This window comes from Microcaecilia unicolor, chromosome 3, assembly GCF_901765095.1.
Source record: "Microcaecilia unicolor chromosome 3, aMicUni1.1, whole genome shotgun sequence".
NCBI lineage: Eukaryota > Metazoa > Chordata > Amphibia > Gymnophiona > Siphonopidae > Microcaecilia > Microcaecilia unicolor.
The window spans coordinates 198167101-198192301 of record NC_044033.1 but is presented as its reverse complement, the minus strand read 5'-3'; the positions used below and the strand labels follow the sequence as shown (position 1 = coordinate 198192301).

The following is a 25201-nucleotide window of genomic DNA, read 5'->3' as shown; positions in this document are numbered from 1 at the left end:
GCTAATAATAGAGCTGATAGCCCTGGGCAGGATCCAGGCGGTCAGGAAGCGGCTAATTCCCCTTCTGAGTGTGGCGCACCCCCTTCCCCCCCCCCCCTGTGGTCGGGCTATGAGGATTCTGAGGGGTCTGGCAGAACTTCTTGGGCTGAGGAGCCAGAGTCGGGTGCAGAATTGCCACAGGAGCTTGATGATCCGTCTGCGGTGAGGATTTTCCACCACGAGGAGCTGCCAGCGCTTATTTCAGATGCCTTACAAGCCCTCTAGATTGAAGATTCTGGGAGTGGCACAGCCTCCTCTGTTAATCCAAGGATGGCTAGTACCAGAAAGCCTGCTCGGGCCTTTACTTTGCATGGCTCCATCCAAGAGCTTATTTTGGCTCAATGGGCTGACCCCGAGGGACCTTTGAAGGTTGCCAGGGCTATGGGGCAATTATACCCTCTGAGTGAGGAACATTTGGCTCGCTTTGCGATGCCTAAAGTGGATGCCCTGGTCACGGCTGTGACAAAGAGAACTACCCTCCCTGTTGAAGGAGGTGTTGCCCTGAAGGATATTCAAGACCGCAGGCTTGATTCAGCTCTGAAGCGGTCCTTTGATTTGGCAGGTCTCACTGTTCGGACGTCTGCATGCAGTTGTTATGCTGCTAGAGCCTGCCTGGCTTGGTTACAGCAGGCAGTGGAACAGCCCGGTGATGGAGCGGAGATCTTATCTGAAGTGGCTCCGCGGATGGAGTTGGCCTTGTCCTTTTTGGCTGATGCCCTTTATGATATGGTCAGAGCTTCGGCTAAACAAATGGCTATAGCAGTGGTGGCTCGCCACACTCTTTGGCTACGACATTGGGCGGCGGACATGGCCTCTAAGCAAAGGGTTGGTGAAGTTGCCCTTTCAAGTCCTTCTCCTGTTTGGTGAGGAGCTGGAAAACATGGTTAAAGGCCTGGGGGATTCCAAACCTCAGCGCTTGCCCAAAGATAGGCCGAAGCCTTCCTCTAAGGGTCAGGCGGGTCCGCTCCTCTTACAGACCTCGCTTCCTTGAAGCTAGAAGGTACCGCCCGGGGCGTGCTGCTGGGTTCACTTCGCGTGCCCGCTTTCAGCAGAGAAACTCCTTTCGCTCGGACAAATGTTCTGCAGCTGCCGGTTCAAGGCCTGGAGTTCAGGGGCGACCCTCTCAATGATGGTGCACCGGCCCCCTCCTCGTTTCCTGTCATCGGAGGAAGACTTTCCCTCTTTTTCGAGGAGTGGGCCAAAATCTCCGCAGATCAGTGGGTCTTGGACCTGATCAGAGACTGATACCGAATAGAATTCGATGCCCCAGTGAGACGTGTTTGTGGAGTCCCGATGCGGTTCTGCCGCCAAACAGGTGGCGGTAGAGGAGACTTTGCACAGTCTGTGCCGGATAGGGGCTGTGACCCCGGTGCCTCCCGCCGAACAAGGTCTAGGCCGCTACTCCATTTACTTTGTGGTGCCACGAAAAGGCGGGTCTTTTCGCCCGATCCTGGACTTATAAGAGCTAAACAAGTCCTTAAGAGTGCGGCATTTTCACATGGAAACCCTGCGCTCCGTCATTGCGGCGGTACAGAATGGAAAAAGAAGCCAGCAGATCAATATAACATCAGAAAGATTTTATTCTCCAATCCCTCGGAACCTCTCCCGTCTCCAAGGATTTATTAAACAAATCTTTAAGAGGACCCGCCAGAACCTCTCTGAGCTCCCTCAATATTCTGGGGTGGATCCCATCCGGTTCCATGGCTTTGTCCACCTTTAGCTTTCCAAGTTGTTGATACACACTCTCTTCCGTGAACGGTGCTCTATCCACTCCATTCTCAGGTGTACTTTTGCCAGTCCCTCGTGGTCCTTCTCCAGGATTTTCTTCAGTGAAAACAGAACAATAGTATCTATTTATTTAGCAAATTGGCTTTTTCTTTATCATTATGTACATAGCGTTTTGCAGGAGATCGTTGTGGCTCCATGGCTGATCTGCGGATGTGGCTTCTAAGTCTAAGCTCAGCAAATTCCCATTCTGTGGCTCCCTTGTTTGGGAAATCTGGATAAGTTAGTGAAGAGCTTGGGTGAGACTGAGGTCACCGTCTTCTAGAGCATAGGCCTTGGGCAGGTGGCAGAAGTATGCCTGGGAAGTCTTGATTTTGGGATGTGTGTTTCTACCAGCCTGATAGAGCAGGCAGGACTCAGTGTAGTTTCTTCCAGCGGGTGCAATCCTTTTTTGGGGGGGGGGGGGGGGGCGGTCGGGATTTCCAGTCCCTTAATGGCTGCCTCTGGAAGGTCTGCCCAATGAAGGTGTCGGGGTCTGGTCCTTGGTTCCTGTAGGGGCGAGGCTGTGGTACTTTTACGAGGAGTGGACCCGGATTATTTCTTATTGGTGGGTGCTCGAGATTGTTCTATGCGTTGAAGTTTGCCTGTCCCTTGGCAGATGCTTTCGTGGTGTGTCTGCTGCACGCCTTGGAAAGCACAAATGGTTCGCCAGCCTCTGTCAGTTGGTGGCCTTACAGGCTGCAGTTCCTGTACCAGAGTTAGAACAGGTCAGGGGTCGTTATTCCATCTACTTCGTGGTGCTGAAGAAGGGTTCCTGCTGCCCTATTCTGGATCTCGAGGGAGTCAATCGCGCTCTTCAAGTGCTTTTCACATGGAAACGTACTCTGTTAATATTCTGGCTGTCCAGCCTATGAAGTACCTTCATATTCCTGTGCGCCTGGCTTATCAGCGCTACCTTCGCTTTGCAGTTTTGGGGAGACATTAATTTTGTGCTCCTTTTTGTGTTGGCCTTGCCCCCCCCCCCCCCCCCCCCCAACAAAGGTCATAGTGGTGGCAGCTTAACTGCGCAGAGGAAGACATATTAGCGTATCCGTATCTGGACGACTTGCTTATCAGATCAAAATCATACCAGGAGAGAGTCAGGGCCACGGCCCGAGTGGTATGTCTTCTGTCATTGGGCAGGGTAGTCAGTCTTCACAGTCCTTGGAGTATTTGGGAGTTCGTTTCGATACAGTCCTTGGAGTCACGGAGCCCGAGGGCCAAAGAGTATCTTCAGGTTCTAGGTTCCATGGCGCTTTCATTGGAGGTAGTGCAGTGAGCCAGGGTGCATACGAGACCCAGTTAGTGCTTCTGTCCTGCTGGTCTCGGTCCAACTCCCTGTAGCATTGGCTCCCACTGCAGGGACTGGTGCGACGCAGCCTGAGGTGGTGGTGGTGGTGGATGCCAGTCTGGCAGGATGGGGAGTGCACTGTTTGGGACAGGTAGCTCAGGGCATGTGGTCCCTTGCAGACACGAGTGCGTCAATAAATGTGTTGGAACTGAGAGCAATCCCGTTGGTAAATTTTTTTTTTTTTTGGTTCCAGCCCGTTGTGGTTCTGGTGCACGTGATGTCCAACAATGCCACAGTAGTAGCCTACGTCGGTCAGGGTGGCATGAAGAACAGGGCTGTGGCAGAAGAAGCATCTCTTCTCACTTGGGTAGAGGCCCATCTTGCACCTGGACACTGGAGAATGTAAACAGTGCAGCGGAGTTCTCAGGTAGTGAGTCACTGGGGTCTTCCACTCTTGGGCTTGATGGCGACTATGGTCAGTGCTCGGGTGCCTCATTACGTCAGGAATTGCAGGAAGAACAGTCAAGCGGAGTGTCGACATGCTGGTGCCTGCAGACGGCCTTCTTTATGATTTTCTCCCCCGTGGCCCCTGATTGGCAGAGTTCAACGGGTTCAGCAGCCTGGTGGTCTTGGTGGCTCCAGACTGGCCTTGCAGACCTTGGTACAGGGATCTCATTTGTCTCGTAGTGTACGAGCAGCTTCCATTCTCACCAGCAGCAGACCTTCTGTCGCAGGGGCCAGTGTTGTTGTCCGATCTGGCTCTGTTCTTGCTTTTGGCATTGCTCTTGAGAGAGCAAGTTTGCTGAAGAAAGGTTTTCAGGCCCTGTCATTGACACTATGCTGTGCTCTAAGAAAAGGTTTACTTCTCTTGCGTATGTATGTTTGTGTCTGGCAAATTTTTGAGGACTGATGTGCAGATTGTTCTGTTATGCCACTTTGGGCCTCAGGTGCTCGATTTTTTGCAGGCTCGATTGGATAAGGGTCTTGTTTTGTCCTCGCTAAAAGTACAGTTGACAGCTGTGGCCTGTTTTCGGGGTTTCATTCAGGGTCATCCTCTTCTGGATGTGGTTTGTTTCTCTAGAGGCATGCGTCTTATTAGGCCTCTGGTGCGTCAGCTGATTCCTCTGTGGGATCTTAACCTTCTGTACTGGTGTCTGCACCTTTTGAGCCCTTGGGTTATACTCTGAAGGATTTGACCTTGAAGATGGTGCTTCAGGTGGCCCTGTCTGGTCGGCGTGTGTTGGAGTCTCAAGCTCTGTCCTGCACAGATCCATGACAGAGAAGGTTTGTAAAAGCGGCGGTGTTTACACCGGTTGTATGTTCGCAGAGTTCTACACGGATTGTAGCGTCTTTATGGGCAGAGCATTCGTTGGTCTCTCTGTCTTCATTCTTTTACGCGTTATCAGTTAGATGTGTATGCTTGTCAGGATGCGCAGTTTGGAGCCAGTGTGCTCACAGCAGGGCTCCAGGGGTTCCACCTATGACGGTCACTGCTCTGGTACTTCCCATCTATGCCTTCTGGGATGCTGTGGAAGGATCAATTAAATCTCGCCTGCTAATTGGCTTTCCTTTAGTTCCTCAAGACTGGCACAGGTCCCTCCCGGGTGGTTGCTGTGGTTTGGTAGTTAGCGTTGTCGGTCTGTCTGACAAATGATCCCCTCTTTTTTTTTTTTTTTTTTTTTTTTTTTTTATTGGGAGCATCTATGACATTCTTACAGTTCTTTTTCATGAAAAAAAGACGAATACAGTATTACACTAGGCTCTTCAAGGGAGTTGTGTGTTTCCATCCCGTAGCACCCTTTTTTGGAGGTGGTCTGGTTTGATATAGCCAGTGTTTGTGCATGGACAGCAGCAGTTCAGACAACCATGGTCAAGGGATCATGGTGGTGGAGGCACATACTGAGTGCTTTAATTATTTGAGAGAGGGACTAAAGGAAAGCCGATTAATAGGTAAGATCTAAGTGGAGGAGTGGCCTAGTGGTTAGGGTGGTGGACATTGGTCCTGGGGAACTGAGGAACTGAGTTCGATTCCTACCTCAGGCACAGGCAGCTCCTTGTGACTCTGGGCAAGTCACTTAACCCTCCATTGCCCCAATGTAAGCCGCATTGAGCCTGCAATGAGTGGGAAAGCGCGGGGTACAAATGTAAAATAAATAAAAAATAAAAATAGCTCCTTGTTGCTCTAATGGATGAAATGTAGCTGACAGTCTGAGATGAGCTGCAGAGTGGAAACTAGTACATATTCAGAAGCCTTCCCAAAGGTTTTTGAGCTCTGGGACAAAGAATTGGCTCATATTCTTCAGGTGGGGACATCACCCACATGTGGCTGTTATGACCCTTCTTGTCCATGGAGAAAGTATCTTTGTCTGCAGCTGAGAATACACAAATGTTTTTTTGTATTAAGACTTTTGCTTACATGTACAAAATGTAGGCTGGATGTTTTTTTTTTTTGATTTGCTGTTCCTCTTGTATGTATGAATTTGAAACAAAAGGTATTGACAGCTTCCCTGTGGCTTACAGGTGGACCTCCTTCCAGTACAAGTAGCAGTTGCCTTAAAGTGGTGTTTTTGTGGTATATTTCCCATAATAAACCTCACTTTTAAGTTTGAAATTATTTTTTTCTCTTCTAGCGGCCAATGCGTGTCTTTGCAAATGATGACCGCCATGTTATGGCGAAGCATTCTGCTGTTTACCCAACACAGGAGGAACTGGAGGCAGTTCAGAATATGGTCTCTCATATAGAGCATGCACTGAAAGCGGTGTCAGATTGGATTGATGAGCAGGAAAAGACCAATGAGGACCCTCCTACTGAACAGCCAGAACCTGAAGTTATGGAAGTAGCAGAAGAGGAGAACAAAGATGAGTAAGGAGATATTAGTGAAGTTTAGAGCGTGAATGTATGTACCATAAACATTAATCCTTTGCCAGTGTCACACCCTTTTTTAGCTACATATCCTAAACAATTAGTTTTGTGGAACTGCCAAATTACCCAGTTCCAGGTCACCACCTCGCCAGTCCTGGTTTTAAATTTACACTCCAAGGAGTGTAGAATGTGCAGTTTGATTCTCCCCATTGAAATCGATGCTGCAGGTCCCTTAATGCATGAGGATGAGATTATCAGAAATCCAAGACTGGTCAGTCTCCTTCCTGTGTGGGTAACTTAGTGTTCCCAAATCTGTTCTGGTCACTGCACCTGTGGCTGGGTTTTATGCACGAAGTAAACTTGCATATTGGTTTGCTCTTGCATGTTCATTGTGGATATCCTGAAAACTTACCTGTGAGGAATATGAAGTAGGACATTGTTTATTAGTCCAAGGAAGCGAGTAGGATCTTAACTCCTTTTGCATTTTGCTTTAATTGTCTTTTTTATAGAGAAGCAAAAACTGCAGAACAGCTGACTAGGACACTGCGTGGGGTTATGCGTGTTGGCCTTGTAGCAAAGGGACTTCTCCTGAAGGGCGATTTGGACCTGGAACTGGTTCTTCTGTGTAAGGAGAAACCCACTATCTCTCTACTGAAGAAAGTGGCAGACAACCTTGCAGTGCAGCTGGCTGTGAGTATGGAACGCTAAAGATTGAGCTTGCCTGTTTCATGACTTTGCAGCTGAAGGGCTGGGATAAGGAGTTTCTCTTGTGTGGTACTTAAGCTCTTGAGCAAGGGATTTAATAAGCTGAACTAAGTTGCAAAATGTTGAATGTTTGTCTTTTAGGCCATTACTGAAGACAAATATGATATAATCCAGTGTATTAGAGAAGCAACTATCGTCATAAAGAACAGCAAGGAAACGCCGCTAACAATGACCATTCGTTTAACATCTCCTGTTGTCCGGGAAGAAGCTGAGAAATTGGCAGCTGGAGGTATGGAAGCCTGCACACAGCCAAGGAGTCAGTCGAGACACTGGTTTGGGCTTAAATGTTCAGATGTGCTAGTCAACCTTTCCATACAGCTAGTAAAAGCCAGTTTGGGGTGTGTACTATAGTAGACTGGGTTTCTAGAGGCTTTCTATTTTGGGTGGCTAGCTATGTACATTTATTTGGAAGTTCAGTATACCTTTCAAAGGAGGGGGTTGTTTTCTTAGTTAGTATGTAATGTAGTATGTTTAGAAGATATTTTAATGAGGTCCTCCCAGTATGTGTACAATAGTATGCTGTATTTTCAACTCTTAAAAAAACTTTGAAGGCATTTTTTTTTGCATGTACATGAATGTTTTTCAAAGTGTGTGTTGCAGCAAAAATGACCAGTATTCTAATAGACTGCTCAGTGGATGTTCAGATTTCCAGGAAGTGATGCAGAGTTTTGGATAAAGTTAGATTTGGAACAACTGGAATCGTTCAAGTCCTTAAAAAGATGACTTTCAGAGAGCAGAACCTGTAGCATTTCAAATTTTTATATCGCATCACATGCTTAAGTCCTATTTTAAGTAGTCTTAATCAATGATTTGAACTAGCCTTATCTAAAACCCTGGTCTTCAGTTGTTGCTTTGGCAGCAAATCTTCAATTTTGCTGCAGCACAGACTGTTGAATTATTTGTGCTGTTGATTGCATATGGTTCTGACATCTGATCTCGTATCAAGCCTTCTAGTTTGTCGATTTTTAGGGACGCTGGACCTTTGACCAACAGGATTCTCTCTGTCACGGGCTGGGGCCAGGGCAGTGAAACCTTGTGGGCGGAGGGGGTTCCCTCAGTTAATAGCAAGCTGTTGAAAGGAGCACTGTTCTGTTACCCACTTCTGTCCCTCCCCACCTCTGTAGAGACAGCTTACCTAGCTAATAGTTAAAATAGTTTAGGACTCCAGCTTATTTGTAGTAGGCCAGTTTTCCTTCTGTTGCTGTAGCAGTCTTAGTATGTTGAAGGGCCACTTAGCATATCATAGCTGTTATATGTAATGGGAAGAGTGCAAGGTTTAGGGAGCCTCAGCTGCCCTTTAGGAAGCTGCCTTCTCCCCTTTCCACCTGACAGACCCCCCTTGGTCAAACTGTGCCTTGTCTTCTTATTCCACCCGTGGCTAGAAACGCTATCAGTCAACGAGCCCCCGGACCTTCTGGACAGGCAGAAATGCCTTGCTGCCTTGGCGTCACTTCGACACGCCAAGTGGTTCCAGGTTTGCATTTTGTTCTTATATTTGTCTTAAAGTAGCAAATGTGTTTAAAGAAAATTTACATATTTTATATTAAATTTTTGAGCAGTAAATAGTTGTGCAGAACTTAGCGTCTGTCATAGCACAGTTGCTAAAGAAGCACTTAATTTTTAAAACGCAGGAAACATTAATGATTAGATGCATAACTGCTGCTTTGTGTTAAGAGTAATTTCTCTTCACGCACTAATTGCTATTCCGTTAAGTAATTATACGATAAATTTTAATTTTTAGTTTACCCTTGACAAAGTAGCACTGCAGGAATTGAGTTTTAGATCTTGCTTAGATCTGTTAACTACATATGACTTTGCTTAACTGTCATAGGCCAGGGCTAATGGGCTGAAGTCATGTGTTATTGTCATCCGGGTTCTGAGAGACCTGTGTACGCGAGTTCCCACATGGGCACCACTTAGAGGATGGGTAATTATCCTTTTTTTTTTCTTTATGTACACTCAATATATTGAAAATTACTATGTGCATTCTTGTAATACCTGTATTTTATTGTCCAATTTAAACCAGATCACGTGTTATGTCCTTCTGGCAGTAGATTGAAAAAGCTGATTTCTCTCCCCTTTAGTAGAGGTCTTGTGTTGCTTTTAGCACCTCAGCTCTGCAGATGGAGTTTTTGTGGCCTGCTGCAGCAACTAGGAGGTTCCTTCCCCCCCCCCCCCCCCCCCATGTCTCTGGAACTTATTCAGAATCTTAATTGGCATAAATGGATGCAGCATTAGGTGCTCCCTGGTGGTCTTCACACCTTTTGCGTGTCCAAACTACTGTCAGCCTGCCCCTTCTCCCTTGAGAGAAACATCGAAGCAAACAAAGTTTATGGGAGGGGGGAATCTTGGCATGCTGCCTATTACATAGACTGTTTTCTAGTCTCGTATTATGCCGTTTTCTTTAGGGGGGGCATGCTGAAGTGAACACACTTCCCTTCACTTCTGATAGGGGAGGTAGGTAGGGTCAGACACTGTAAGTGTTTAAATTTCACCATGCTCTCGCCTGTCTTCAATGTGCAGTTGTCTTAATTTCTTTCTTAACCTCAGCCCTTAGAACTTCTCTGTGAGAAGGCAATCGGAACAGCCAACAGACCAATGGGAGCAGGTGAAGCCATGAGGAGGGTGCTAGAGTGCCTCAGTTCAGGAATTCTCATGCCAGGTGAGGAGACTTGAACTATCACTGCTTGGCTCTATGGTGGGATTTCTAAGAAGTCCATTGAACAAAACAGATGGCTTTAGTTTAGAACTGAACTTGCTGGATATGCTTGAAATAACTGTATGACTTAAAAAGACAAGCATGGTGGAACTTCTTGTGCTGCTTCATGCTGAAACTATTTTGCTGAGCCAGAATATTAGCAATGTTCTGCACAACTGATCTGAATTTTTTTTTTTTTTTTTTTTAGATGGCCCTGGTCTATATGATCCTTGTGAAAAGGAAGCGATGGATGCCATTTCTCATTTAGAGCGACAACAAAGGGAAGATATTACACAAAGTGCTCAGGTATGTAGTGCATCAGCCAACGTGTGAATCCAGCATCCATCCCATTTTCTTGAGTGCACTTTGCTGTAAAGTGAAATGTGATGAATATTATCTGTGTTGCTGCAGGGCTTGTACACTTCAGTTCAGTTTTGAACAGTACTTGGAGGAAGTAGACATTTACAGATATTTTGTACTGTGATTGGCTTTTGGAGAATTTGGGGTATTAAACTTCTCTCTCTCATTTCTTCCCCCCCCCCCCCCCCCCCCCCCCCCCCCCCCCCCAAGCATGCTTTAAGACTTGCTGCTTTTGGTCAGCTTCACAAAGTGCTGGGAATGGAGCCACTGCCCACAAAGTTACCCAAGAGACCAAAAAGCGAAACTCCAGTGGATTATACGGGTAAGTGTTGGATTCTCAGTGGAGAGTTGCATGGGGACAGAAATCTTACCCATCCCCATCCGTCCACGCAAGAATTTAACCCATCCCCACCCATCACTGTAAGAATTTAATGGTATATAAAAATTCCAGTCAGCTCCCTCAGTCTCTCTCTGGATTTGAGCCATAGCACTGTAGGCAAGGAAGGAATGGAAGCTGAAACTTGGAACACTCTGGTGTGCACATGTAAGATTTGTCTCTGATTTACTGGCGCTGTATGCTGAGAGGTCACCACATGCACGCGCCAGTAGGTCAGGTGACATCTGATGCTCATGCCTGTGTCAGAGCTGAGGTCTGCTCATCAGCCTGGGAGCAAAGAGGATTAATTGTAACATAGTAAGTGACAGCAAATAAAGTCTTGAATGGTCCATCCAGTCTGCCCAATAGTCACACTCATTATCAGTTCATGATTAAATCAACGAGTGTGATATTATTTCTCCGAGGACAAGCAGGCAGGCTGCTTGTTCTCACGACTGGGTTGACGTTCACGGCAGCCCCCACCAACCGGAACAAAACTTTGCGGGCGGTCCCGCACGCAGGGCACGCCCACCGTGCATGCGCGGCTGTCTTCCTGCCCGTGCGCGACCGTTCCCGCTCAGTCTTTTCTGCGCTGGAGAGAGCCGTGTTCGTCTCTCTCTCTGTCAGCCCCGGAAACCGGATCGCGCTTTCGCCGCGGATTTTCTCTTTTTCGTTGATTCTCCGTTTTCTTTTTAGTTTCCTTCAAAAAAAAAAAAAAAAACGCTGAACTTTGTTTTTCCCTCGTCTCTTAGCGGGGGCGTCGCATGCGGTCGATTTATTTTCAAGGTGTGATTTTTACCGCCACCATCGACGACTTTGACTTCGCCGACGCGATTTTTCCGTCGATGTCCTCGAAGGTCCCGAGTGGATTTAAAAAGTGTGGTCTGTGCGGCCGGCATATCTCGCAGACCGACACTCATGCTTGGTGCCTCCAGTGCCTCGGGCCGGAGCACGATACCAAGACGTGTACTTTGTGTCTCGGTCTCCGGAAACGGACACAGGTAGCGAGGCAAGTTCTTCGGGACCGTCTTTTTGGAACTTGCACCGGCCCCTCGACGTCGACTTCGACGGCATCGGTATCGACGGCCGGTTCTTCGGTACCGGTATCGATGTCCACGAAATCGGCACCGATGGCATCAACCCCAGGAGCACAGGTCCCGTCGGCCCGCCGGTCCTCCGGTGACGGCAGGGGTGAGAGGCCGCATGGGCAATCGGCCCCAGTCACTCCCTCTACCCAGGGCCCTCGGGACCGAACCCTGTCGGACTCGAGGCCGAGGGGGATCTACTTCCTCCTCGTCGGTTCCACCGAGCGCCGATGACGGGCACCGCAAAAAGGCGAAGAAGCACCGTCATCGGTCGCCAACGACGCATCCGGCTCCCGGCGCCAGGGATGAGTCGACGCCGAGGAAGCAGCAGCGTCGAGAGGAGAGGTCCCCCTCTGTAGTAGAGGTACCGCCACGTCAGGGTGCCAGCACTTTGGTGCAGTCTCCTGGACCTGAACAGCTTCCGGCACCGACGCCTCTACCGGCCCCCTCGCCTTTCCCGACAGCGGGCCTGGATGAGTGCCTCCGAGCCATACTTCCGGGGATCCTGGAAGGGCTGATGCGCCAGACTGTGCCGGCGCTGGGGGTGCTTACGCCCTCGCGCCGGTGTGCTCTAGCCCGGTGCCGAGGCCTTCGACGCCGCTTGCGGCGCCGGTCTCGACCGCCACGCAGGTGGAGTTGACGTCGATGGAGGGATCTTCATCCCCGCCGGCGCGGGAGTCCACTGCTCGACGCCACCGAGGCCTCAGTGCCTCGACTTCGAGCCGGGCCCGGTTGAGGACTGTGCTGCAGGAGCTCATGTCTGACACCGAGGAAGAGGCCTCGTGGGGGGAGGAGGAGGACCCCAGATATTTCTCCTCAGAGGAGTCTGTGGGTCTTCCCTCCGACCCCACTCCTTCACCAGAGAGAGAGCTTTCGCCACCTGAGAGCCTCTGCTTTGCCTCCTTCGTCAGGGACATGTCTATTTGCATTCCCTTTCCTGTGGTCTCTGTGGATGAGCCGAGGGCTGAGATGCTCGAGGTCCTCGACTATCCATCACCACCTAGAGAGTCCTCCACGGTGCCGCTGCATAATGTCCTCAAAGAGACACTGCTTCGGAACTGGTTGAGACCATTATCTAATCCCACCATCCCCAAGAAAGCAGAGTCCCAATACAGAATCCACTCTGACCCAGAGTTAATGCGGCCCCAACTGCCTCATGACTCGACGGTCGTGGACTCTGCTCTCAAGAGAGCACGGAGTTCGAGGGATACCTTCGGCGCCCCCGGGGCGGGAGTCTCGCACTCTGGACTCGTTTGGGAGGAAGGCCTACCAATCTTCCATGCTCGTGACCCGCATCCAGTCTTACCAGCTCTACTCGAGCATCCACATGCGGAATAATGTGAAGCAACTGGCGGACCTAGTTGACAAGCTCCCGCCGGAGCAGTCCAGGCCTTTTCAGGAGGTGGTCAGGCAGCTGAAAGGCGTGCAGAAAGTTCCTGTCCAGGGGTATCTATGACACCTGTGACGTGGCATCTCGTGCTGCGGCCCAAGGTATAGTGATGCGCAGGCTCTCATGGCTGCGTGCCTCTGACCTGGACAACCGCACCCAGCAGAGACTGGCCGACGTCCCTTGCCGGGGGGATAATATTTTTGGTGAGAAGGTCGAGCAGCTGGTGGACCAACTGCATCAGCGGGAAACCGCCCTCGACAAGCTCTCCCACCGGGCGCCTTCAACATCCACCTCAACAGGTGGACGTTTTTCCCGGGCCAGGCAGGCTGCGCCCTACGCCTATAACAAGCGTAGGTACACCCAGCCGGCCCGAAGGCCTCGTCAGGCACAGGGACAGTCCCAGCGCGCTCGTTCCCGTCAACAGCGTGCGCCTAAGCAGCCTCCTGCGCCTCCACAGCAAAAGCCGGGGACGGGCTTTTGACTGGATCCATGGGAACATAGCCGCCCTCAAAGTGTTCGTACCGGACGATCTGCCGGTCGGGGGGAGGTTAAAATTTTTTCACCAAAGGTGGCCTCTCATAACCTCCGACCAGTGGGCTCTCCAAATAGTGCGGTGCGGATACGCCCTGAATTTGGCCTCCCTTCCACCAAATTGTCCTCTGGGAGCTCAATCCTTCAGCTCCCATCACAAGCAGGTACTTGCAGAGGAACTCTCCGCCCTTCTCGGCGCCAATGCGGACGAGCCTGTACCACCCGGGCAGGAAGGGTAGGGATTCTATTCCAGGTACTTCCTTGTGGAAAAGAAAACAGGGGGGATGCGTCCCATCCTAGACCTGAGAGGCCTGAACAAATTCCTGGTCAAAGAAAAGTTCAGGATGCTTTCCTTGGGCACCCTTCTGCCAATGATTCAGAAAAACGATTGGCTATGTTCCCTGGATTTAAAGGACGCATACACTCACATCCCGATACTGCCAGCTCACAGACAGTATCTCAGATTCCGCCTGGGCACACGGCACTTTCAGTATTGTGTGCTGCCCTTTGGGCTCGCCTCTGCCCCACGGGTGTTTACGAAGTGCCTCGTGGTGGTAGCGGCGTATCTACGCAAGCTGGGAGTGCACGTGTTCCCATATCTCGACGATTGGCTAGTCAAGAACACCTCGGAGGCGGGAGCTCTCCGGTCCATGCAATGCATTATTCGCCTCCTGGAGCTGCTGGGGTTTGTGATAAATTACCCAAAGTCTCATCTCTAGCCTGCCCAATCTCTGGAATTCATAGGAGCTCTGCTGAATACTCAGACGGCTCAGGCCTTCCTTCCAGAAGCGAGGGCCAACAACCTCCTGTCCCTGGCTTCCCAGACCAGAGCGTCTCAGCAGATCACAGCTCGGGAGATGTTGAGACTTCTGGTCATATGGCCTCTACAGTTCATGTGACTCCCATGGCACGTCTTCACATGAGATCTGCTCAATGGACCCTAGCTTCCCAGTGGTATCAAGCCACCGGGAATCTAGAAGATGTTATCCGCCTCTCCACCAGCTGCCGCAATTCACTGCACTGGTGGACCATTCGGACCAATTTGACTTTGGGACGCCCATTCCAAATTCCACAGCCCACGAAAGTGCTAACGACGGATGCGTCTCTCCTGGGCTGGGGGGCTCATGTCGATGGGCTTCACACCCAAGGACTGTGGTCCCTCCAAGAAGAGGATCTTCAGATCAACCTCCTGGAGCTCCGAGCGGTCTGGAACGCACTGAAGGCTTTTAGAGATCGGCTGTCCTGTCAAATTATCAAAATTCGGACAGACAATCAGGTTGCAATGTATTACATCAACAAGCAGGGGGGCACCGGATCTCGCCCCCTGTGTCAGGAAGTCGTCGGGATGTGGCGTTGGGCCTGCCAGTTCGGCATGCTTCTCCAAACCACATACCTGGCAGGTGTAAACAGTCTGGCCGACAGACTGAGCAGAGTCATGCAACCGCACGAGTGGTTGCTCCATTCCAGAGTGGTACACAAGATCTTCAGAGAGTGGGGCAACCCCTCGGTGGATCTTTTCGCCTCTCAGACCAACCACAAGCTGCCTCTGTTCTGTTCTAGACTACAGGCACACGGCAGACTGGCGTCGGATGCCTTTCTCCTCCATTGGGGGACCGGCCTCCTGTATGCTTTTCCTCCCATGCCATTGGTAGGGAAGACCTTACTGAAGCTCAAGCAAGACCACGGCACCATGATTCTGATAGTGCCTTTTTGGCCCCGTCAGATCTGGTTCCCTCTACTTCTGGAGTTGTCCTCCGAAAAACCGTGAAGATTGGAGTGTTTTCCAATTCTCATTTCGCAGAACGACTGAGCACTTCTGCACCCCAACCTTCAGTCTCTGGCTCTCACGGCCTGGATGTTGAGGGCATAGATTTCGCTTCGTTGGGTTTGTCTGAGGGTGTCTCCCGTGTCTTGCTTGCCTCTAGGAAGGATTCCACTAAAATAGTTACTTTTTCAAGTGGAGGAGGTTTGTCGTTTGGTGTGAGAGCAAGGCCCTAGAACCTCGTTCTTGTCCTGCACAGAACCTGCTTGAATACCTTCTGCATTTATCAGAGTCTGGTCTCAAGACCAACTCAGTAAGGAATCACCTTAGTGCGATTAGTGCTTACCATTATCGTGTAGAGGGTAAAGCCATCTCTGGAGAGCCTTTAGTCGTTCGATTCATGAGAGGCTTGCTTTTGTCAAAGCCCCCTGTCAAGCCTCCTGCAGTGTCATGGGATCTCAACGTCGTCCTCACCCAGCTGATGAAACCTCCTTTTGAGCCACTGAATTCTTGCCATCTGAAGTACTTGACCTGGAAGGTCATTTTCTTGGTGGCAGTTACTTCAGCTCGTAGGGTCAGTGAGCTTCAAGCCTTGGTAGCTCATGCTCCGTATCTTAAATTTCATCATAACAGAGTAGTCCTCCGCACTCACCCAAAGTTCTTGCCGAAGGTGGTGTCGGAGTTCCATCTTAACCAGTCAATTGTCTTGCCAACATTCTTTCCCAGACCGCATACCCGCCCTGCTGAACGACAGTTGCACACATTGGACTGCAAGAGAGCATTGGCCTTCTATTTGGAGCGGACACAGCCCCACAGACAGTCCGCCCAATTGTTTGTTTCTTTCGACCCTAACAGGATAGGGGTCGCTGTCGGGAAACGCACCATCTCCAATTGGCTAGACTTATGCCCAGGCTGGGCTGGCTCTTGAGGGTCATGTCACGGCTCATAGTGTCAGAGCCATGGCAGCGTCGGTGGCTCACTTGAAGTCAGCCACTATTGAAGAGATTTGCAAAGCTGCGACGTGGTCATCTGTCCACACATTCACATCACATTACTGCCTCCAGCAGGATACCCGACGCGACAGTCGGTTCGGGCAGTCGGTGCTGCAGAATCTGTTTGGGGTGTAAATCCAACTCCACCCTCCAGGACCCGAATTTATTCTGGTCAGGCTGCACTCAGTTAGTTGTTCTTCGTAGGTCAATTTCTGTTATACCCTCGCCGTTGCGAGCTTAAATTGACCTGGGTTCTTGTTTTGAGTGAGCCTGAGAGCTAGGGATACCCCAGTCGTGAGAACAAGCAGCCTGCTTGTCCTCGGAGAAAGCGAATGATACATACCTGTAGCAGGTGTTCTCCAAGGACAGCAGGCTGATTGTTCTCAGCTAACTTCCCTCCTCCCCTTTGGAGTTGCGTTTCATAATTTTTGCTTGTCATTCAACTGAGCGGGAACGGTCGCGCACTGGCGGGCAGACGGCCGCGCATGCGCGGTGGGCGTGCCCTGCGTGTGGGACCGCCCGCAAAGTTTTGTTCCGGTTGGTGGGGGCTGCCGTGGACGTCAACCCAGTCGTGAGAACAATCAGCCTGCTGTCCTCGGAGAACACCTGCTATAGGTATGTATCATTCGCTATACTTGATTATGGTCTTTCTTTTGTGTTTCTGGAGCATAGACCATAGGGCCAGATAAATTTCTATCTTTATGTTCCAACTGCTTGGAGTTGTCGGTGAAGCCCACTTCAGTCTATGCGCCTTCTCATTTGTGGCACACAGATCGTAAAAATCTGTCCAGAACTGTCCTTGTGTTCCAGCCACTGAAGTTGCTGTCTAAGCCCTTTCCAGCCCATCCTAAACCAGACTTCCATATATTAGACACAGACCATACAAAGCTGCCCAGTATTGGCCCTAGTTAATCACAGCCAGAGTCGCAATCTAATCATTACTTCACACGTCCACACACATGCAGCCATTTAAGGTTAGGTTTTTTATAACTTCCATTTCCTCAGCGACCCTCCAGACTGGTCAAGATGCTTGGGTTATGCACGCCTACCAGCAGAGGGAGACTGAGAACACTAGAACTTAAACCAGTATAAGCTAGCAGCCAACCCCCCAAGCAGCCAGTAAATCTCAGTCTCCAGCAAGAGGGTAGACATGCAGCCTGAGCAGTCAGTCTGGTCTGGTGGGGTTAGATTTTCTTAACTAATACCCTGTACTTGGAATTATTTTTGGTTGAGTGCTTCAAGAAAAGCGGATCCAGTGGGATTCACTTTTCTCTGTGGGATTTAGCCGGTGTGTGGCTTATTCCCCGGCTAGCCTTTGGTTAGGCAGCCATGTGCCTCGGCTCCTGTTGACAGGAACCTTGAGTGCCATAACTTCTGGCAGTTTGTATTATTCCCCTGCTGGCCTTTGGTTAGGCAGCCATGTGCCTCAGCTCCTGTTGTGACAGGAACCTTGAGAGCCATAACTTCTGGCAGTTTGTAGCTTTGAAATCCTCTTTCTAAACTTTCTGCCTGTTGCCTCGGTTCCTGCTATGGCAGGAACCTTGAGTGCTTAGTCCCTGTCAGCTCTTAGCAACTGGGCTTTTGTTGTGAGTGTAAAAGAATAAGAAACGGTGTTTGGCTGCTTGACTGTGTTGTTTGGGAAGCTGACAGAGAGGCCTGGGGATTTTGAGCAACTTTGAGAGAGCTGGGACGTTAGGGTGTATTGCTTTAAATTCGCAATGTCGGCGGGAAGGCCGTCGCGCTGCCGTTCTTGTGCGCGAAGGGGGGTAGACGCGCCAGGAGCTCAATGCAGGTTCTGTGGGGAGCCTAAACAGCCTGATCCTTCGCCTCCGGTACTAGCTGTGGAGGGTTCAGGTAGCGGTAAAGGTTTGCCCGGCTCTGACTTGTCCTCTGGGCTCGTAGCGGCGGTTCCGATTTTGGCGGGAACCGCCACCATCTTGGATTTGGGCGCCATGAGGGTGGCTGCTCGCCCGCTGTTGGAAGGTCCGGGGCAGAGTGCTTCCAGGCCTCCGGAAAGTGCGGGGGCCATGGGGTTTCCTCCGGATTTTATTTGGGCCATGTTTCAGGCCTGGCAGTCAGGCCCTAATCAGTTACAGCCTCTGAAGGGAGCAGGGCCTTTGGTTGCTAAACGACAGCATTTAGATTGGTCTGAAGAGCCAGATTTGTTTTCCTTGCCTCCCTCAGACGACGAGGTTGGTCTGCTGGGGGATGAGTTCCTAGGGGACAAGGTTTTTGAGGAGGAGGGGCCTTTGCCAGGTGAAGACCCCTCGGTGGTGCACATTTTCCCTAGGGATGAGCTTCCTGAGCTGATTGAGCAGGTAGTGTCCACGCTTAGGTTTGATTCGCCTGAGCCGTTGGTAGCGGACGCTAAGCCGCTTGACCCTTTTAGTTAAGGGAATTCGGCGGGCAGCGCGTACTTTTCCCATGAATTCAGATCTCAGAGATATGATCGTCCAGGAGTGGTCCTCCCCAGATTCTCCTTGTAGGGTGAGCAGAGCTATGGCGAGACTGTACCCTATTCCGCAAGGGGATAAGGACTCCTTTAAGTCGCCGACAGTTGATGCGGTGGTGACCGCGGTTACCAAGGCTATGGCTATTCCGGTTGATGGGGGGCTGCTCTCGGAGATCCGCAGGATAGATGTCTTTCATTTGTCGCAATTTTGATCTCTTTGTCACTTCAGGCCGCTCTGTGCGGGGGGCCTAGTAGCCAGGGCGTGTTTCCGTTGGGCTGAAAGTCTTTTGGATGGCCCGGCCTTAGATAGAGCTTCCTTGGTGCAAGAGCTAGCCAAGTTAGAGATGGGCTTTTCCTTTTGGCAGATTCTAGTTATGATCTGCTGAGAGCTTCTGCTAAGAATATGGCATTGGTGGTTGGAGCTCGTTGGGCTCTTTGGCTTCATGGTTGGACGGCGGATGCGGCGTCTAGTCCAAGTTATGTTCTCTCCCTTTCAAGGGAACCTTGCTGTTTGGAGAAGAGTTGGATAAGTTGGTTTGTGGTCTTGGTGAGGCCAAAATGCCGCGCTTGCCGGAGTTGCACCTCAAAGCAGGGGGTCGAGGTATGGCAGGGTGTGCACGTTTCAAAGATACTCGGCGCTGTAGGCCGGGTAGGTTTAGTGTTGCACCTAGAGGTCAATTTTTTTCAGCGTACTCAGCCCTTTCGCGGAGGTCGGCGAGGAGGCTGAGACGCGCCGGGGGAGGTCTGTCCTCCGGGCGTGCTTCACAATGAAGGTGTGCATGTCCAGCCTCTGGTAAGGGTAGGGGCTCGTTTGAGTCAATTCTATCAGAGGTGAACCCATATCACATCAGATCAGTGGGTACTCGAGGTGGTGCGGGACGGGTACGCGCTAGAATTCGAGACTTTCCTTCCAGATTTTTTTCCTCGCCTCTCCGTGCCGCTCTCGGGTCAAGGTCAGGGCGATTCGGCAGACACTTCGTTGGCTGATAGATCTGGGGGCGGTCGTTTCCGAGCTGGTTTCAGAAAAGGGGACAGGTTGTTCGATTTATTTTGTGGTCCCCAAAAAGGAAGGTTCCTCTCGGCCTATTCTAGATCTCAAAAGGGTCAACGAGGCTTTGAAATTTCCCTCCTTTCGCATGGAAACGTTGCGCTCGGTCATAGTAGCGTTGTAGAAGGGGGAGTTTCTCACATCTTTGGATCTGTCAGAAGCCTATTTTCATATTCCCATTCGGGCGGCGCATCATCAGTTTATCCGTTTTGCGGTTCTGGGACAGCATTTTCAATTGTGCGCTGCCGTTCGGTCTGGCTACGGCGCCTCGTACCTTTTCCAAGGTTATGGTGGTCGTGGCGGTGGCTTTGAGGAAACAAGGAGTGTTGGTACACGCGTATCTCGACGATTGGCTCATTCGCACCAAGTCCCTTCAGGAGAGTGTGGATGCGACGGCGAAGGTGGTAGCTTTCTTGGAGTTGCTTGGCTGGATGGCGAAGGGCCGGGTGTTTTTACCGGCAGTTTGAATTGCCAAGATGCAGTTATTGATTTGCCAAACGGTTCCCGTCTGTTCATTCTTACCTTCAGATTTTGGGACTCATGGCGGCATCGATAGAGGTAGTGCCCTGGGCTAGGGCTCCCATGAGGTGGCTGCAGGCGGCACTGTTGGAGCGGTGGTCTCCTCAGACTCAGCTTGGAGAAAAGACTGCGCTTGCCGGATCCAGTTCGTCTCAGCCTGCGATTTTGGCTTCACACGCCGAATCTGGAAAAAGGCATGCCCTTGGATCCTCTGGAGTGGACGGTGCTAAAGACGGATGCCAGTCTAGCAGGTTGGGGGGGGGCGCATTGTCTCGGAGAGTTAGCTCAGGGTCGCTGGTCGGAGGAGGAGGCCTTGTGGTCCAACAATGCCACGGCGGTGGCGTACATAAATCATCGGGGGTACCAAGAGTCTAGAGGTGTCAGAGGAGACGGCGGAGTTAATGCGTTGGGTAGAACTTCATCTTCAGAGTCTCTCGGCCAGGGGCGTAGCTACGGGTGGGCCTGGTGGGCCCAGGCCCACCCAGTTTAGCTTCAGGCCCGCCCAGAAGCAGATCCTTACCCTCTCCCGACTCCCACCCCCTGCCGCAGCGCTTCATTTAATTCTGTGGGCGCTGCTGTCACAGTCCTCCCACCCCTGCGCTTACAGTTTGCTACGGCGCTGACAGCAACTCTACAGATGCGGAACCGACGTCCTGCTCCGGGGCCTTCCCTCCGCTGCACTGATGTAACTTCCGGTTTACGGAGGCGGGACGCGGAAGGCCCCGGAGCAGGACGTCGGTGCCGCATCTGTAGAGTTGCTGTCAGCGCCGTAGCAAACTGTAAGCGCCGCCGCGGGGGGTGGGAGACTGTGCATTTACAGCAGTGCGGACAGAATTAAATGAAGTGCTGCGGCAGGGGTGGGAGAGGGTGAGGAAGTCAGTGGGGTGCTGGGCCAGTAAGGGGAGGCTAGGAAGGGAACAGAAGGGTGCTGGACTTGCCAGGGGCAGAGGGTTGGAGGGAAGGGGAGAAGTTTGGGATTTGCAGAGGGGCAGAGGGTTGGAGGGAAGGGGAGAAGTTTGGGATTTGCAGAGGGGCAGAGGGTTGGAGGGAAGGGGAGAGGTTTGGGATTTGCAGAGGGGAGGCTGGAAGGAAGGGGAGAGGTTTGGGATTTGCAGAGGGAAGGTTGGAGGGAAGGGGAGAGGTTTGGGACTTGCAGAGGGGAGGTTGGAAGGAAAGGGAGAGGTTTGGGATTTGCAGACGGGAGGCTGGAAGGAAGGGGAGAGGTTTGGTATTTGCAGAGGGAAGGTTGGAAGGAAAGGGAGAGGTTTGGGATTTGCAGAGGGGAGGCTGGAAGGAAGGGGAGAGGTTTGAGATTTGCAGAGGGGAGGTTGGAGGGAAGGGGAGAGGTTTGGGATTTGCAGAGGGAAGGTTTTGGATTTGCAGAGGGAAGGGGAGAGGTTTGGGATTTGCAGAGGGGAGGTTGGAGGGAAGAGGAGAGGTGCATGGAAAAAGAGCCAGATGCATAAGGGGAAGGAAAGATCGAAGAGGAAGCTGGTTGGGGGATGGGATCAGAGAGGAGAGGGACACATTGGTGTGTGGAGAAGGGAGAAAGGGGTCATAGGTAAGTATACAGAAGGGAGATGATGGGCATTAGGTGGGAGCATGGGGACAGGGACACAAATGTGAGATGCTGTGTGGGGATGGCACATGGGCACAGAGGGGTAATGCCTGACAAGGGGGGTGGGGGACGGGGATATGGAATAGAGATAAAATGCTGGACACTGGAGAGGGGGGTATATGGACACAGAGGGGGGGAGAGAGATACCAGACAAGGGGAAGAATAGGAACACAGAAGGGATATGCTGGGCATGGGGTGCATAGGTGAACAGAGGAATGATGATGGATGAGGGGATATGAACACAGGAGAGATACTGGACAAGGAAATATAGGAAAACAGAGATGGGAGATGGATGATGGACATGAAGAAAGAAGAAATGTCAAATAGGAGACCCTGGCAAGTGAGTTAAGAGAAGAAAGAGGGAAGCAGAAACCAGAGACTGGGACCAATATGATTTGAGAAAAAATGACCAGACAACAAAAAGGTATAAAAATATTATTTTATTGTCAATGTTGTGAATATAATATGTTGGATTTGGAATGTACATCTTGCCAAAGTTGATGTTAAACATGGCTGGGGTCCAGGACAGAAATCTAGGAAAGGACCCCAAAGTCCATTACCAGGCTGCGCCTTCAGCTTCCAGCATGCAGGCTTTCTCTGGCCAAGGAACCAAGCACAATTGCCCTAGTTGCAATCCCTAACACCATCCCTGGCATGTGCCATCTTTATATTTTGCACAGGAGCAAATGCCTTTCTTTCTTGTTTCTCTAGTGTTGTACTACATGCAAGGTCTAGTTTCTTGGGGTTTCCGTTTAATTTATATTTCTAGAGTTCGTGGTCACTTATTCTGTATTTTGCATTTGTGTCTTGTGTGTGTGACTGAGGTATTCTGTTAGCATGAAGTTTCTATGTAGCATTCTGTAGTAATTTGGCTTGTTCAGCTTTCCTGATAAATGTATTTGTATTTTTGGGCCCGACTATAATATTTAAGGCACTTCTTTTCATAGGTAGGATCTTTGTTTTGGAAGTTAGTGTTGGCATGGTAGATTTGCTCTAGGTTCTGAGTGACTTTTTGTTTTATATATTTTTTTAAGTTAATTTATAATATGTCTGTAATTGAGATTACACTAGAAAACAAATTTCTTTGTATGATGAGTTTTATGGAGAATTGTCCTTGCTGTGCTCTATATCCATTGTTGGTGGAGGGCCAGGAGGTTCTCTTGATGCAGAATGTGTTTGGCTTCAATACCATATATTTGTTGGAGGACCATGGCTCAATGGGGCTGAATAGTGCAGTCTATTGTACTTCCCTTAGCTCTCAATTGGCCTGCAGCCACTGAAGCCTGCCCTGCAACCCTCATTGAAGTTATGGGGAGAGGGGTAGGGACAGAGCATGGGTGCATCAGGTTGCTGTTTTCTCTCTTTCAAAAAAGTTGGCAACTCTAGTGCCCACCCATCCAACCTGTTGGCCCACCCAAAAATTGCCTTCTGGCTACGCCACTGCTCTCGGCAAGTCGTAGCCGGAGTAGACGTCAGTGCAGATTTTCTGAGCAGGTACACGTTGGATCCAGGAGAGTGGTCGCTACCTCGTCCATTGTTCCGTTGCCTAGTGAAGGAGTGGGGTCTGCCATTGATAGATCTCATGGCCTCGTCAGACAATGCTCAAGTACCCAGGTTTTTCAGCCTGCGGCGAGGTCCGAGGGGATCGATGCTCTGGTGCTCGCGTGGCCCCCTCACCAGCTGTTGTACGTGTTCCTCCTTGACCCTTGATAGGGCGGATAGTTCAAAGAATAGAGCGGTACGCCGGGACAGTAATTCTTGTGGCTCCAAATTGGCCTCGTCGGCCTTGGTTTGCCGATCTAGTACGTCTGGCGATAGGCGGGCTGCTCGCGCTGGCGGAGTCGGTGGTGTTGGTGCAAGGTCCGATCGTGATGCCAGACCCATCTCCGTTCTCGCTTACGGTCTGGCTCTTGAAAGGGACAGGCTGAAAGGTTTTTCAACTAAGGTGATTGATACTATGTTGCAGTCCCGTAAACGTTCCACGTCCTTTGCTTATGTTAGGGTGTGGCGGATCTTTGAAGGTTGGTATAACAATGGTTCTTGTTCGCCTTGGACCGCTTCCATTCCGGAGGTGTTAGTTTTTACAGGATGGTGTAGACAGAGGTCTTGCTCTTTCCTCTTTGATGGTGCAGTTTGCGGCTCTGTCCTGTTTTCGGGGAAGGATACGGGGAGTCTCCTTGGGTCTTCCCCGGATGTGGTTCGGTTTTTACGTGCTGTAAAGCTGATTCGTTCTCGGTGGCCGGTTGTACCGCCGTGGGATTTGAACTTGGTGTTGGAAGTCTTGGTAGGGCCTCCCTTTGAGCCTTTGGGGTTGAGTACTCTTAAAGATCTTACTTTGAAGTCAGTGTTTTTGGTGGCTATTACTTCGGTGCGGTGAGTTTCGCAGTTGCAGGCTTTGTCTTGTTGTGCGCCTTTCCTGGCTTTCTCGAAGGAAAAGGTCTCTTTGATGCCTGTTCCATCGTTTTTACCCAAGGTATTGTCGTCTTTCCACGTAAATCAGGACATTTCTTTGCCAGTGTTGGGAGATGCCTCTTAGCGCCATTCAGCCAAGCTGGATGTTCGGCGAGTCTTGAGGGTTTATTTATCCAGGACTTGGGAGTTTCGGTCTTCAGATAGGTTGTTTGTGTTGTATGGCGGTCCAAAGAAGGGAGCTGCAACTTCTAAGGCAACTATTTCCAGGCGGTTTCCTCGGCATATTTGATCAAGGGACGTAGAGTGCCTGACCAACTGAAGGCGCATTCGACCAGAGGAGTAGCTTCCTCCTGGGTGGAGAGTGGTCTGGTTCCACCTCAAGATATTTGCAGCGCAGCTATCTGGTCTTCGTTGCATTCGTTTGTGAAACATTATAGACTGGATGTGCAGGCTAGGGAGGATGCCAGTTTTGGTGCGGCAGTGTTGACTTCTGGGATGAAAGGTTCCCGCCCTTAGGAGTTGTACTGCTTTGGTACTTCCCAAGCGTCTTGACCAGTCTGGAGGATCGTTGAGGAAGGTGAAATTAGGTCTTGCCTGCTAATTTTCTTTCCTCTAGACCCTCCAGACCAGTCAAGAACCCTCCCGCTGTGTACATGTTTTTTTGTGGTGAGTATGATTGGCAGAGTTCTGGTGTTCTTATGGCTGAAAGGTATCAATTTCAAGTCTTGCTATACATATATTTCACTGCATTTCAGAGAGGGACCGTAGCGCTGTGGCGTTCGGTCAGTTGAAGCACGTGTTTCATGTTTTTTGTTTCTGAGTACAGGGTTCTTTGACCTTTCGGGGTTGTAATTGTTTATTGGTTTCATTTGTTTTCTGCTTTAAGGATTTACTGGCTGCTTGGGGGTTGGCTGCTAGCTTATACTGGTTTAAGTTTTAGTGTTCTCAATCTCCCTCTGCTGGTAGGCGTGCATAACCTAATTTCACCTTTCTAATTAGAGATTCTCTGTGTTCATCCACGCCTTTTTGAATTCCATCAATCATTTGTATTTCTAACACTCCTTAATGGAAATTTTCCACATTTGTGCTGTTAAAGCAAGTAGGAAGAGGAGGGGAGGAGGAGACAGCAGTCAAAGAACTTGGTACTCGGTAGATGAGAGGCTGGTGCAGGTGTAGCTTCCGTCCCCGCGGGAACCCCGCAGAACTGCTTCCGTCCCCGCGGGAACCCCGCAGAAC

The 25201-nt window shown here is 50.5% G+C and overlaps 1 protein-coding gene across 8 annotated transcripts in view; it reads left to right on the top strand.

The window, feature by feature from the left end:
- The window catches only part of ILF3 (interleukin enhancer binding factor 3), a 115619-nt gene that overhangs the window by 17392 nt on the left and 73026 nt on the right, over window positions 1-25201 (top strand). For 7 of the 8 annotated variants that reach the window (XM_030197038.1, XM_030197041.1, XM_030197039.1 and 4 more), the window contains 8 exons: window positions 5725-5957; window positions 6467-6647; window positions 6804-6951; window positions 8105-8196; window positions 8554-8649; window positions 9273-9384; window positions 9629-9726; window positions 9991-10102. In XM_030197038.1, the coding sequence (XP_030052898.1) occupies window positions 5731-5957; window positions 6467-6647; window positions 6804-6951; window positions 8105-8196; window positions 8554-8649; window positions 9273-9384; window positions 9629-9726; window positions 9991-10102 (1066 nt within the window). In that variant the 5' untranslated portion in view covers window positions 5725-5730. Of the gene's footprint in view, window positions 1-2462; window positions 2468-5724; window positions 5958-6466; window positions 6648-6803; window positions 6952-8104; window positions 8197-8553; window positions 8650-9272; window positions 9385-9628; window positions 9727-9990; window positions 10103-25201 lie in introns of those variants that run through there. The other variant, XM_030197037.1, reaches the window with a different exon arrangement.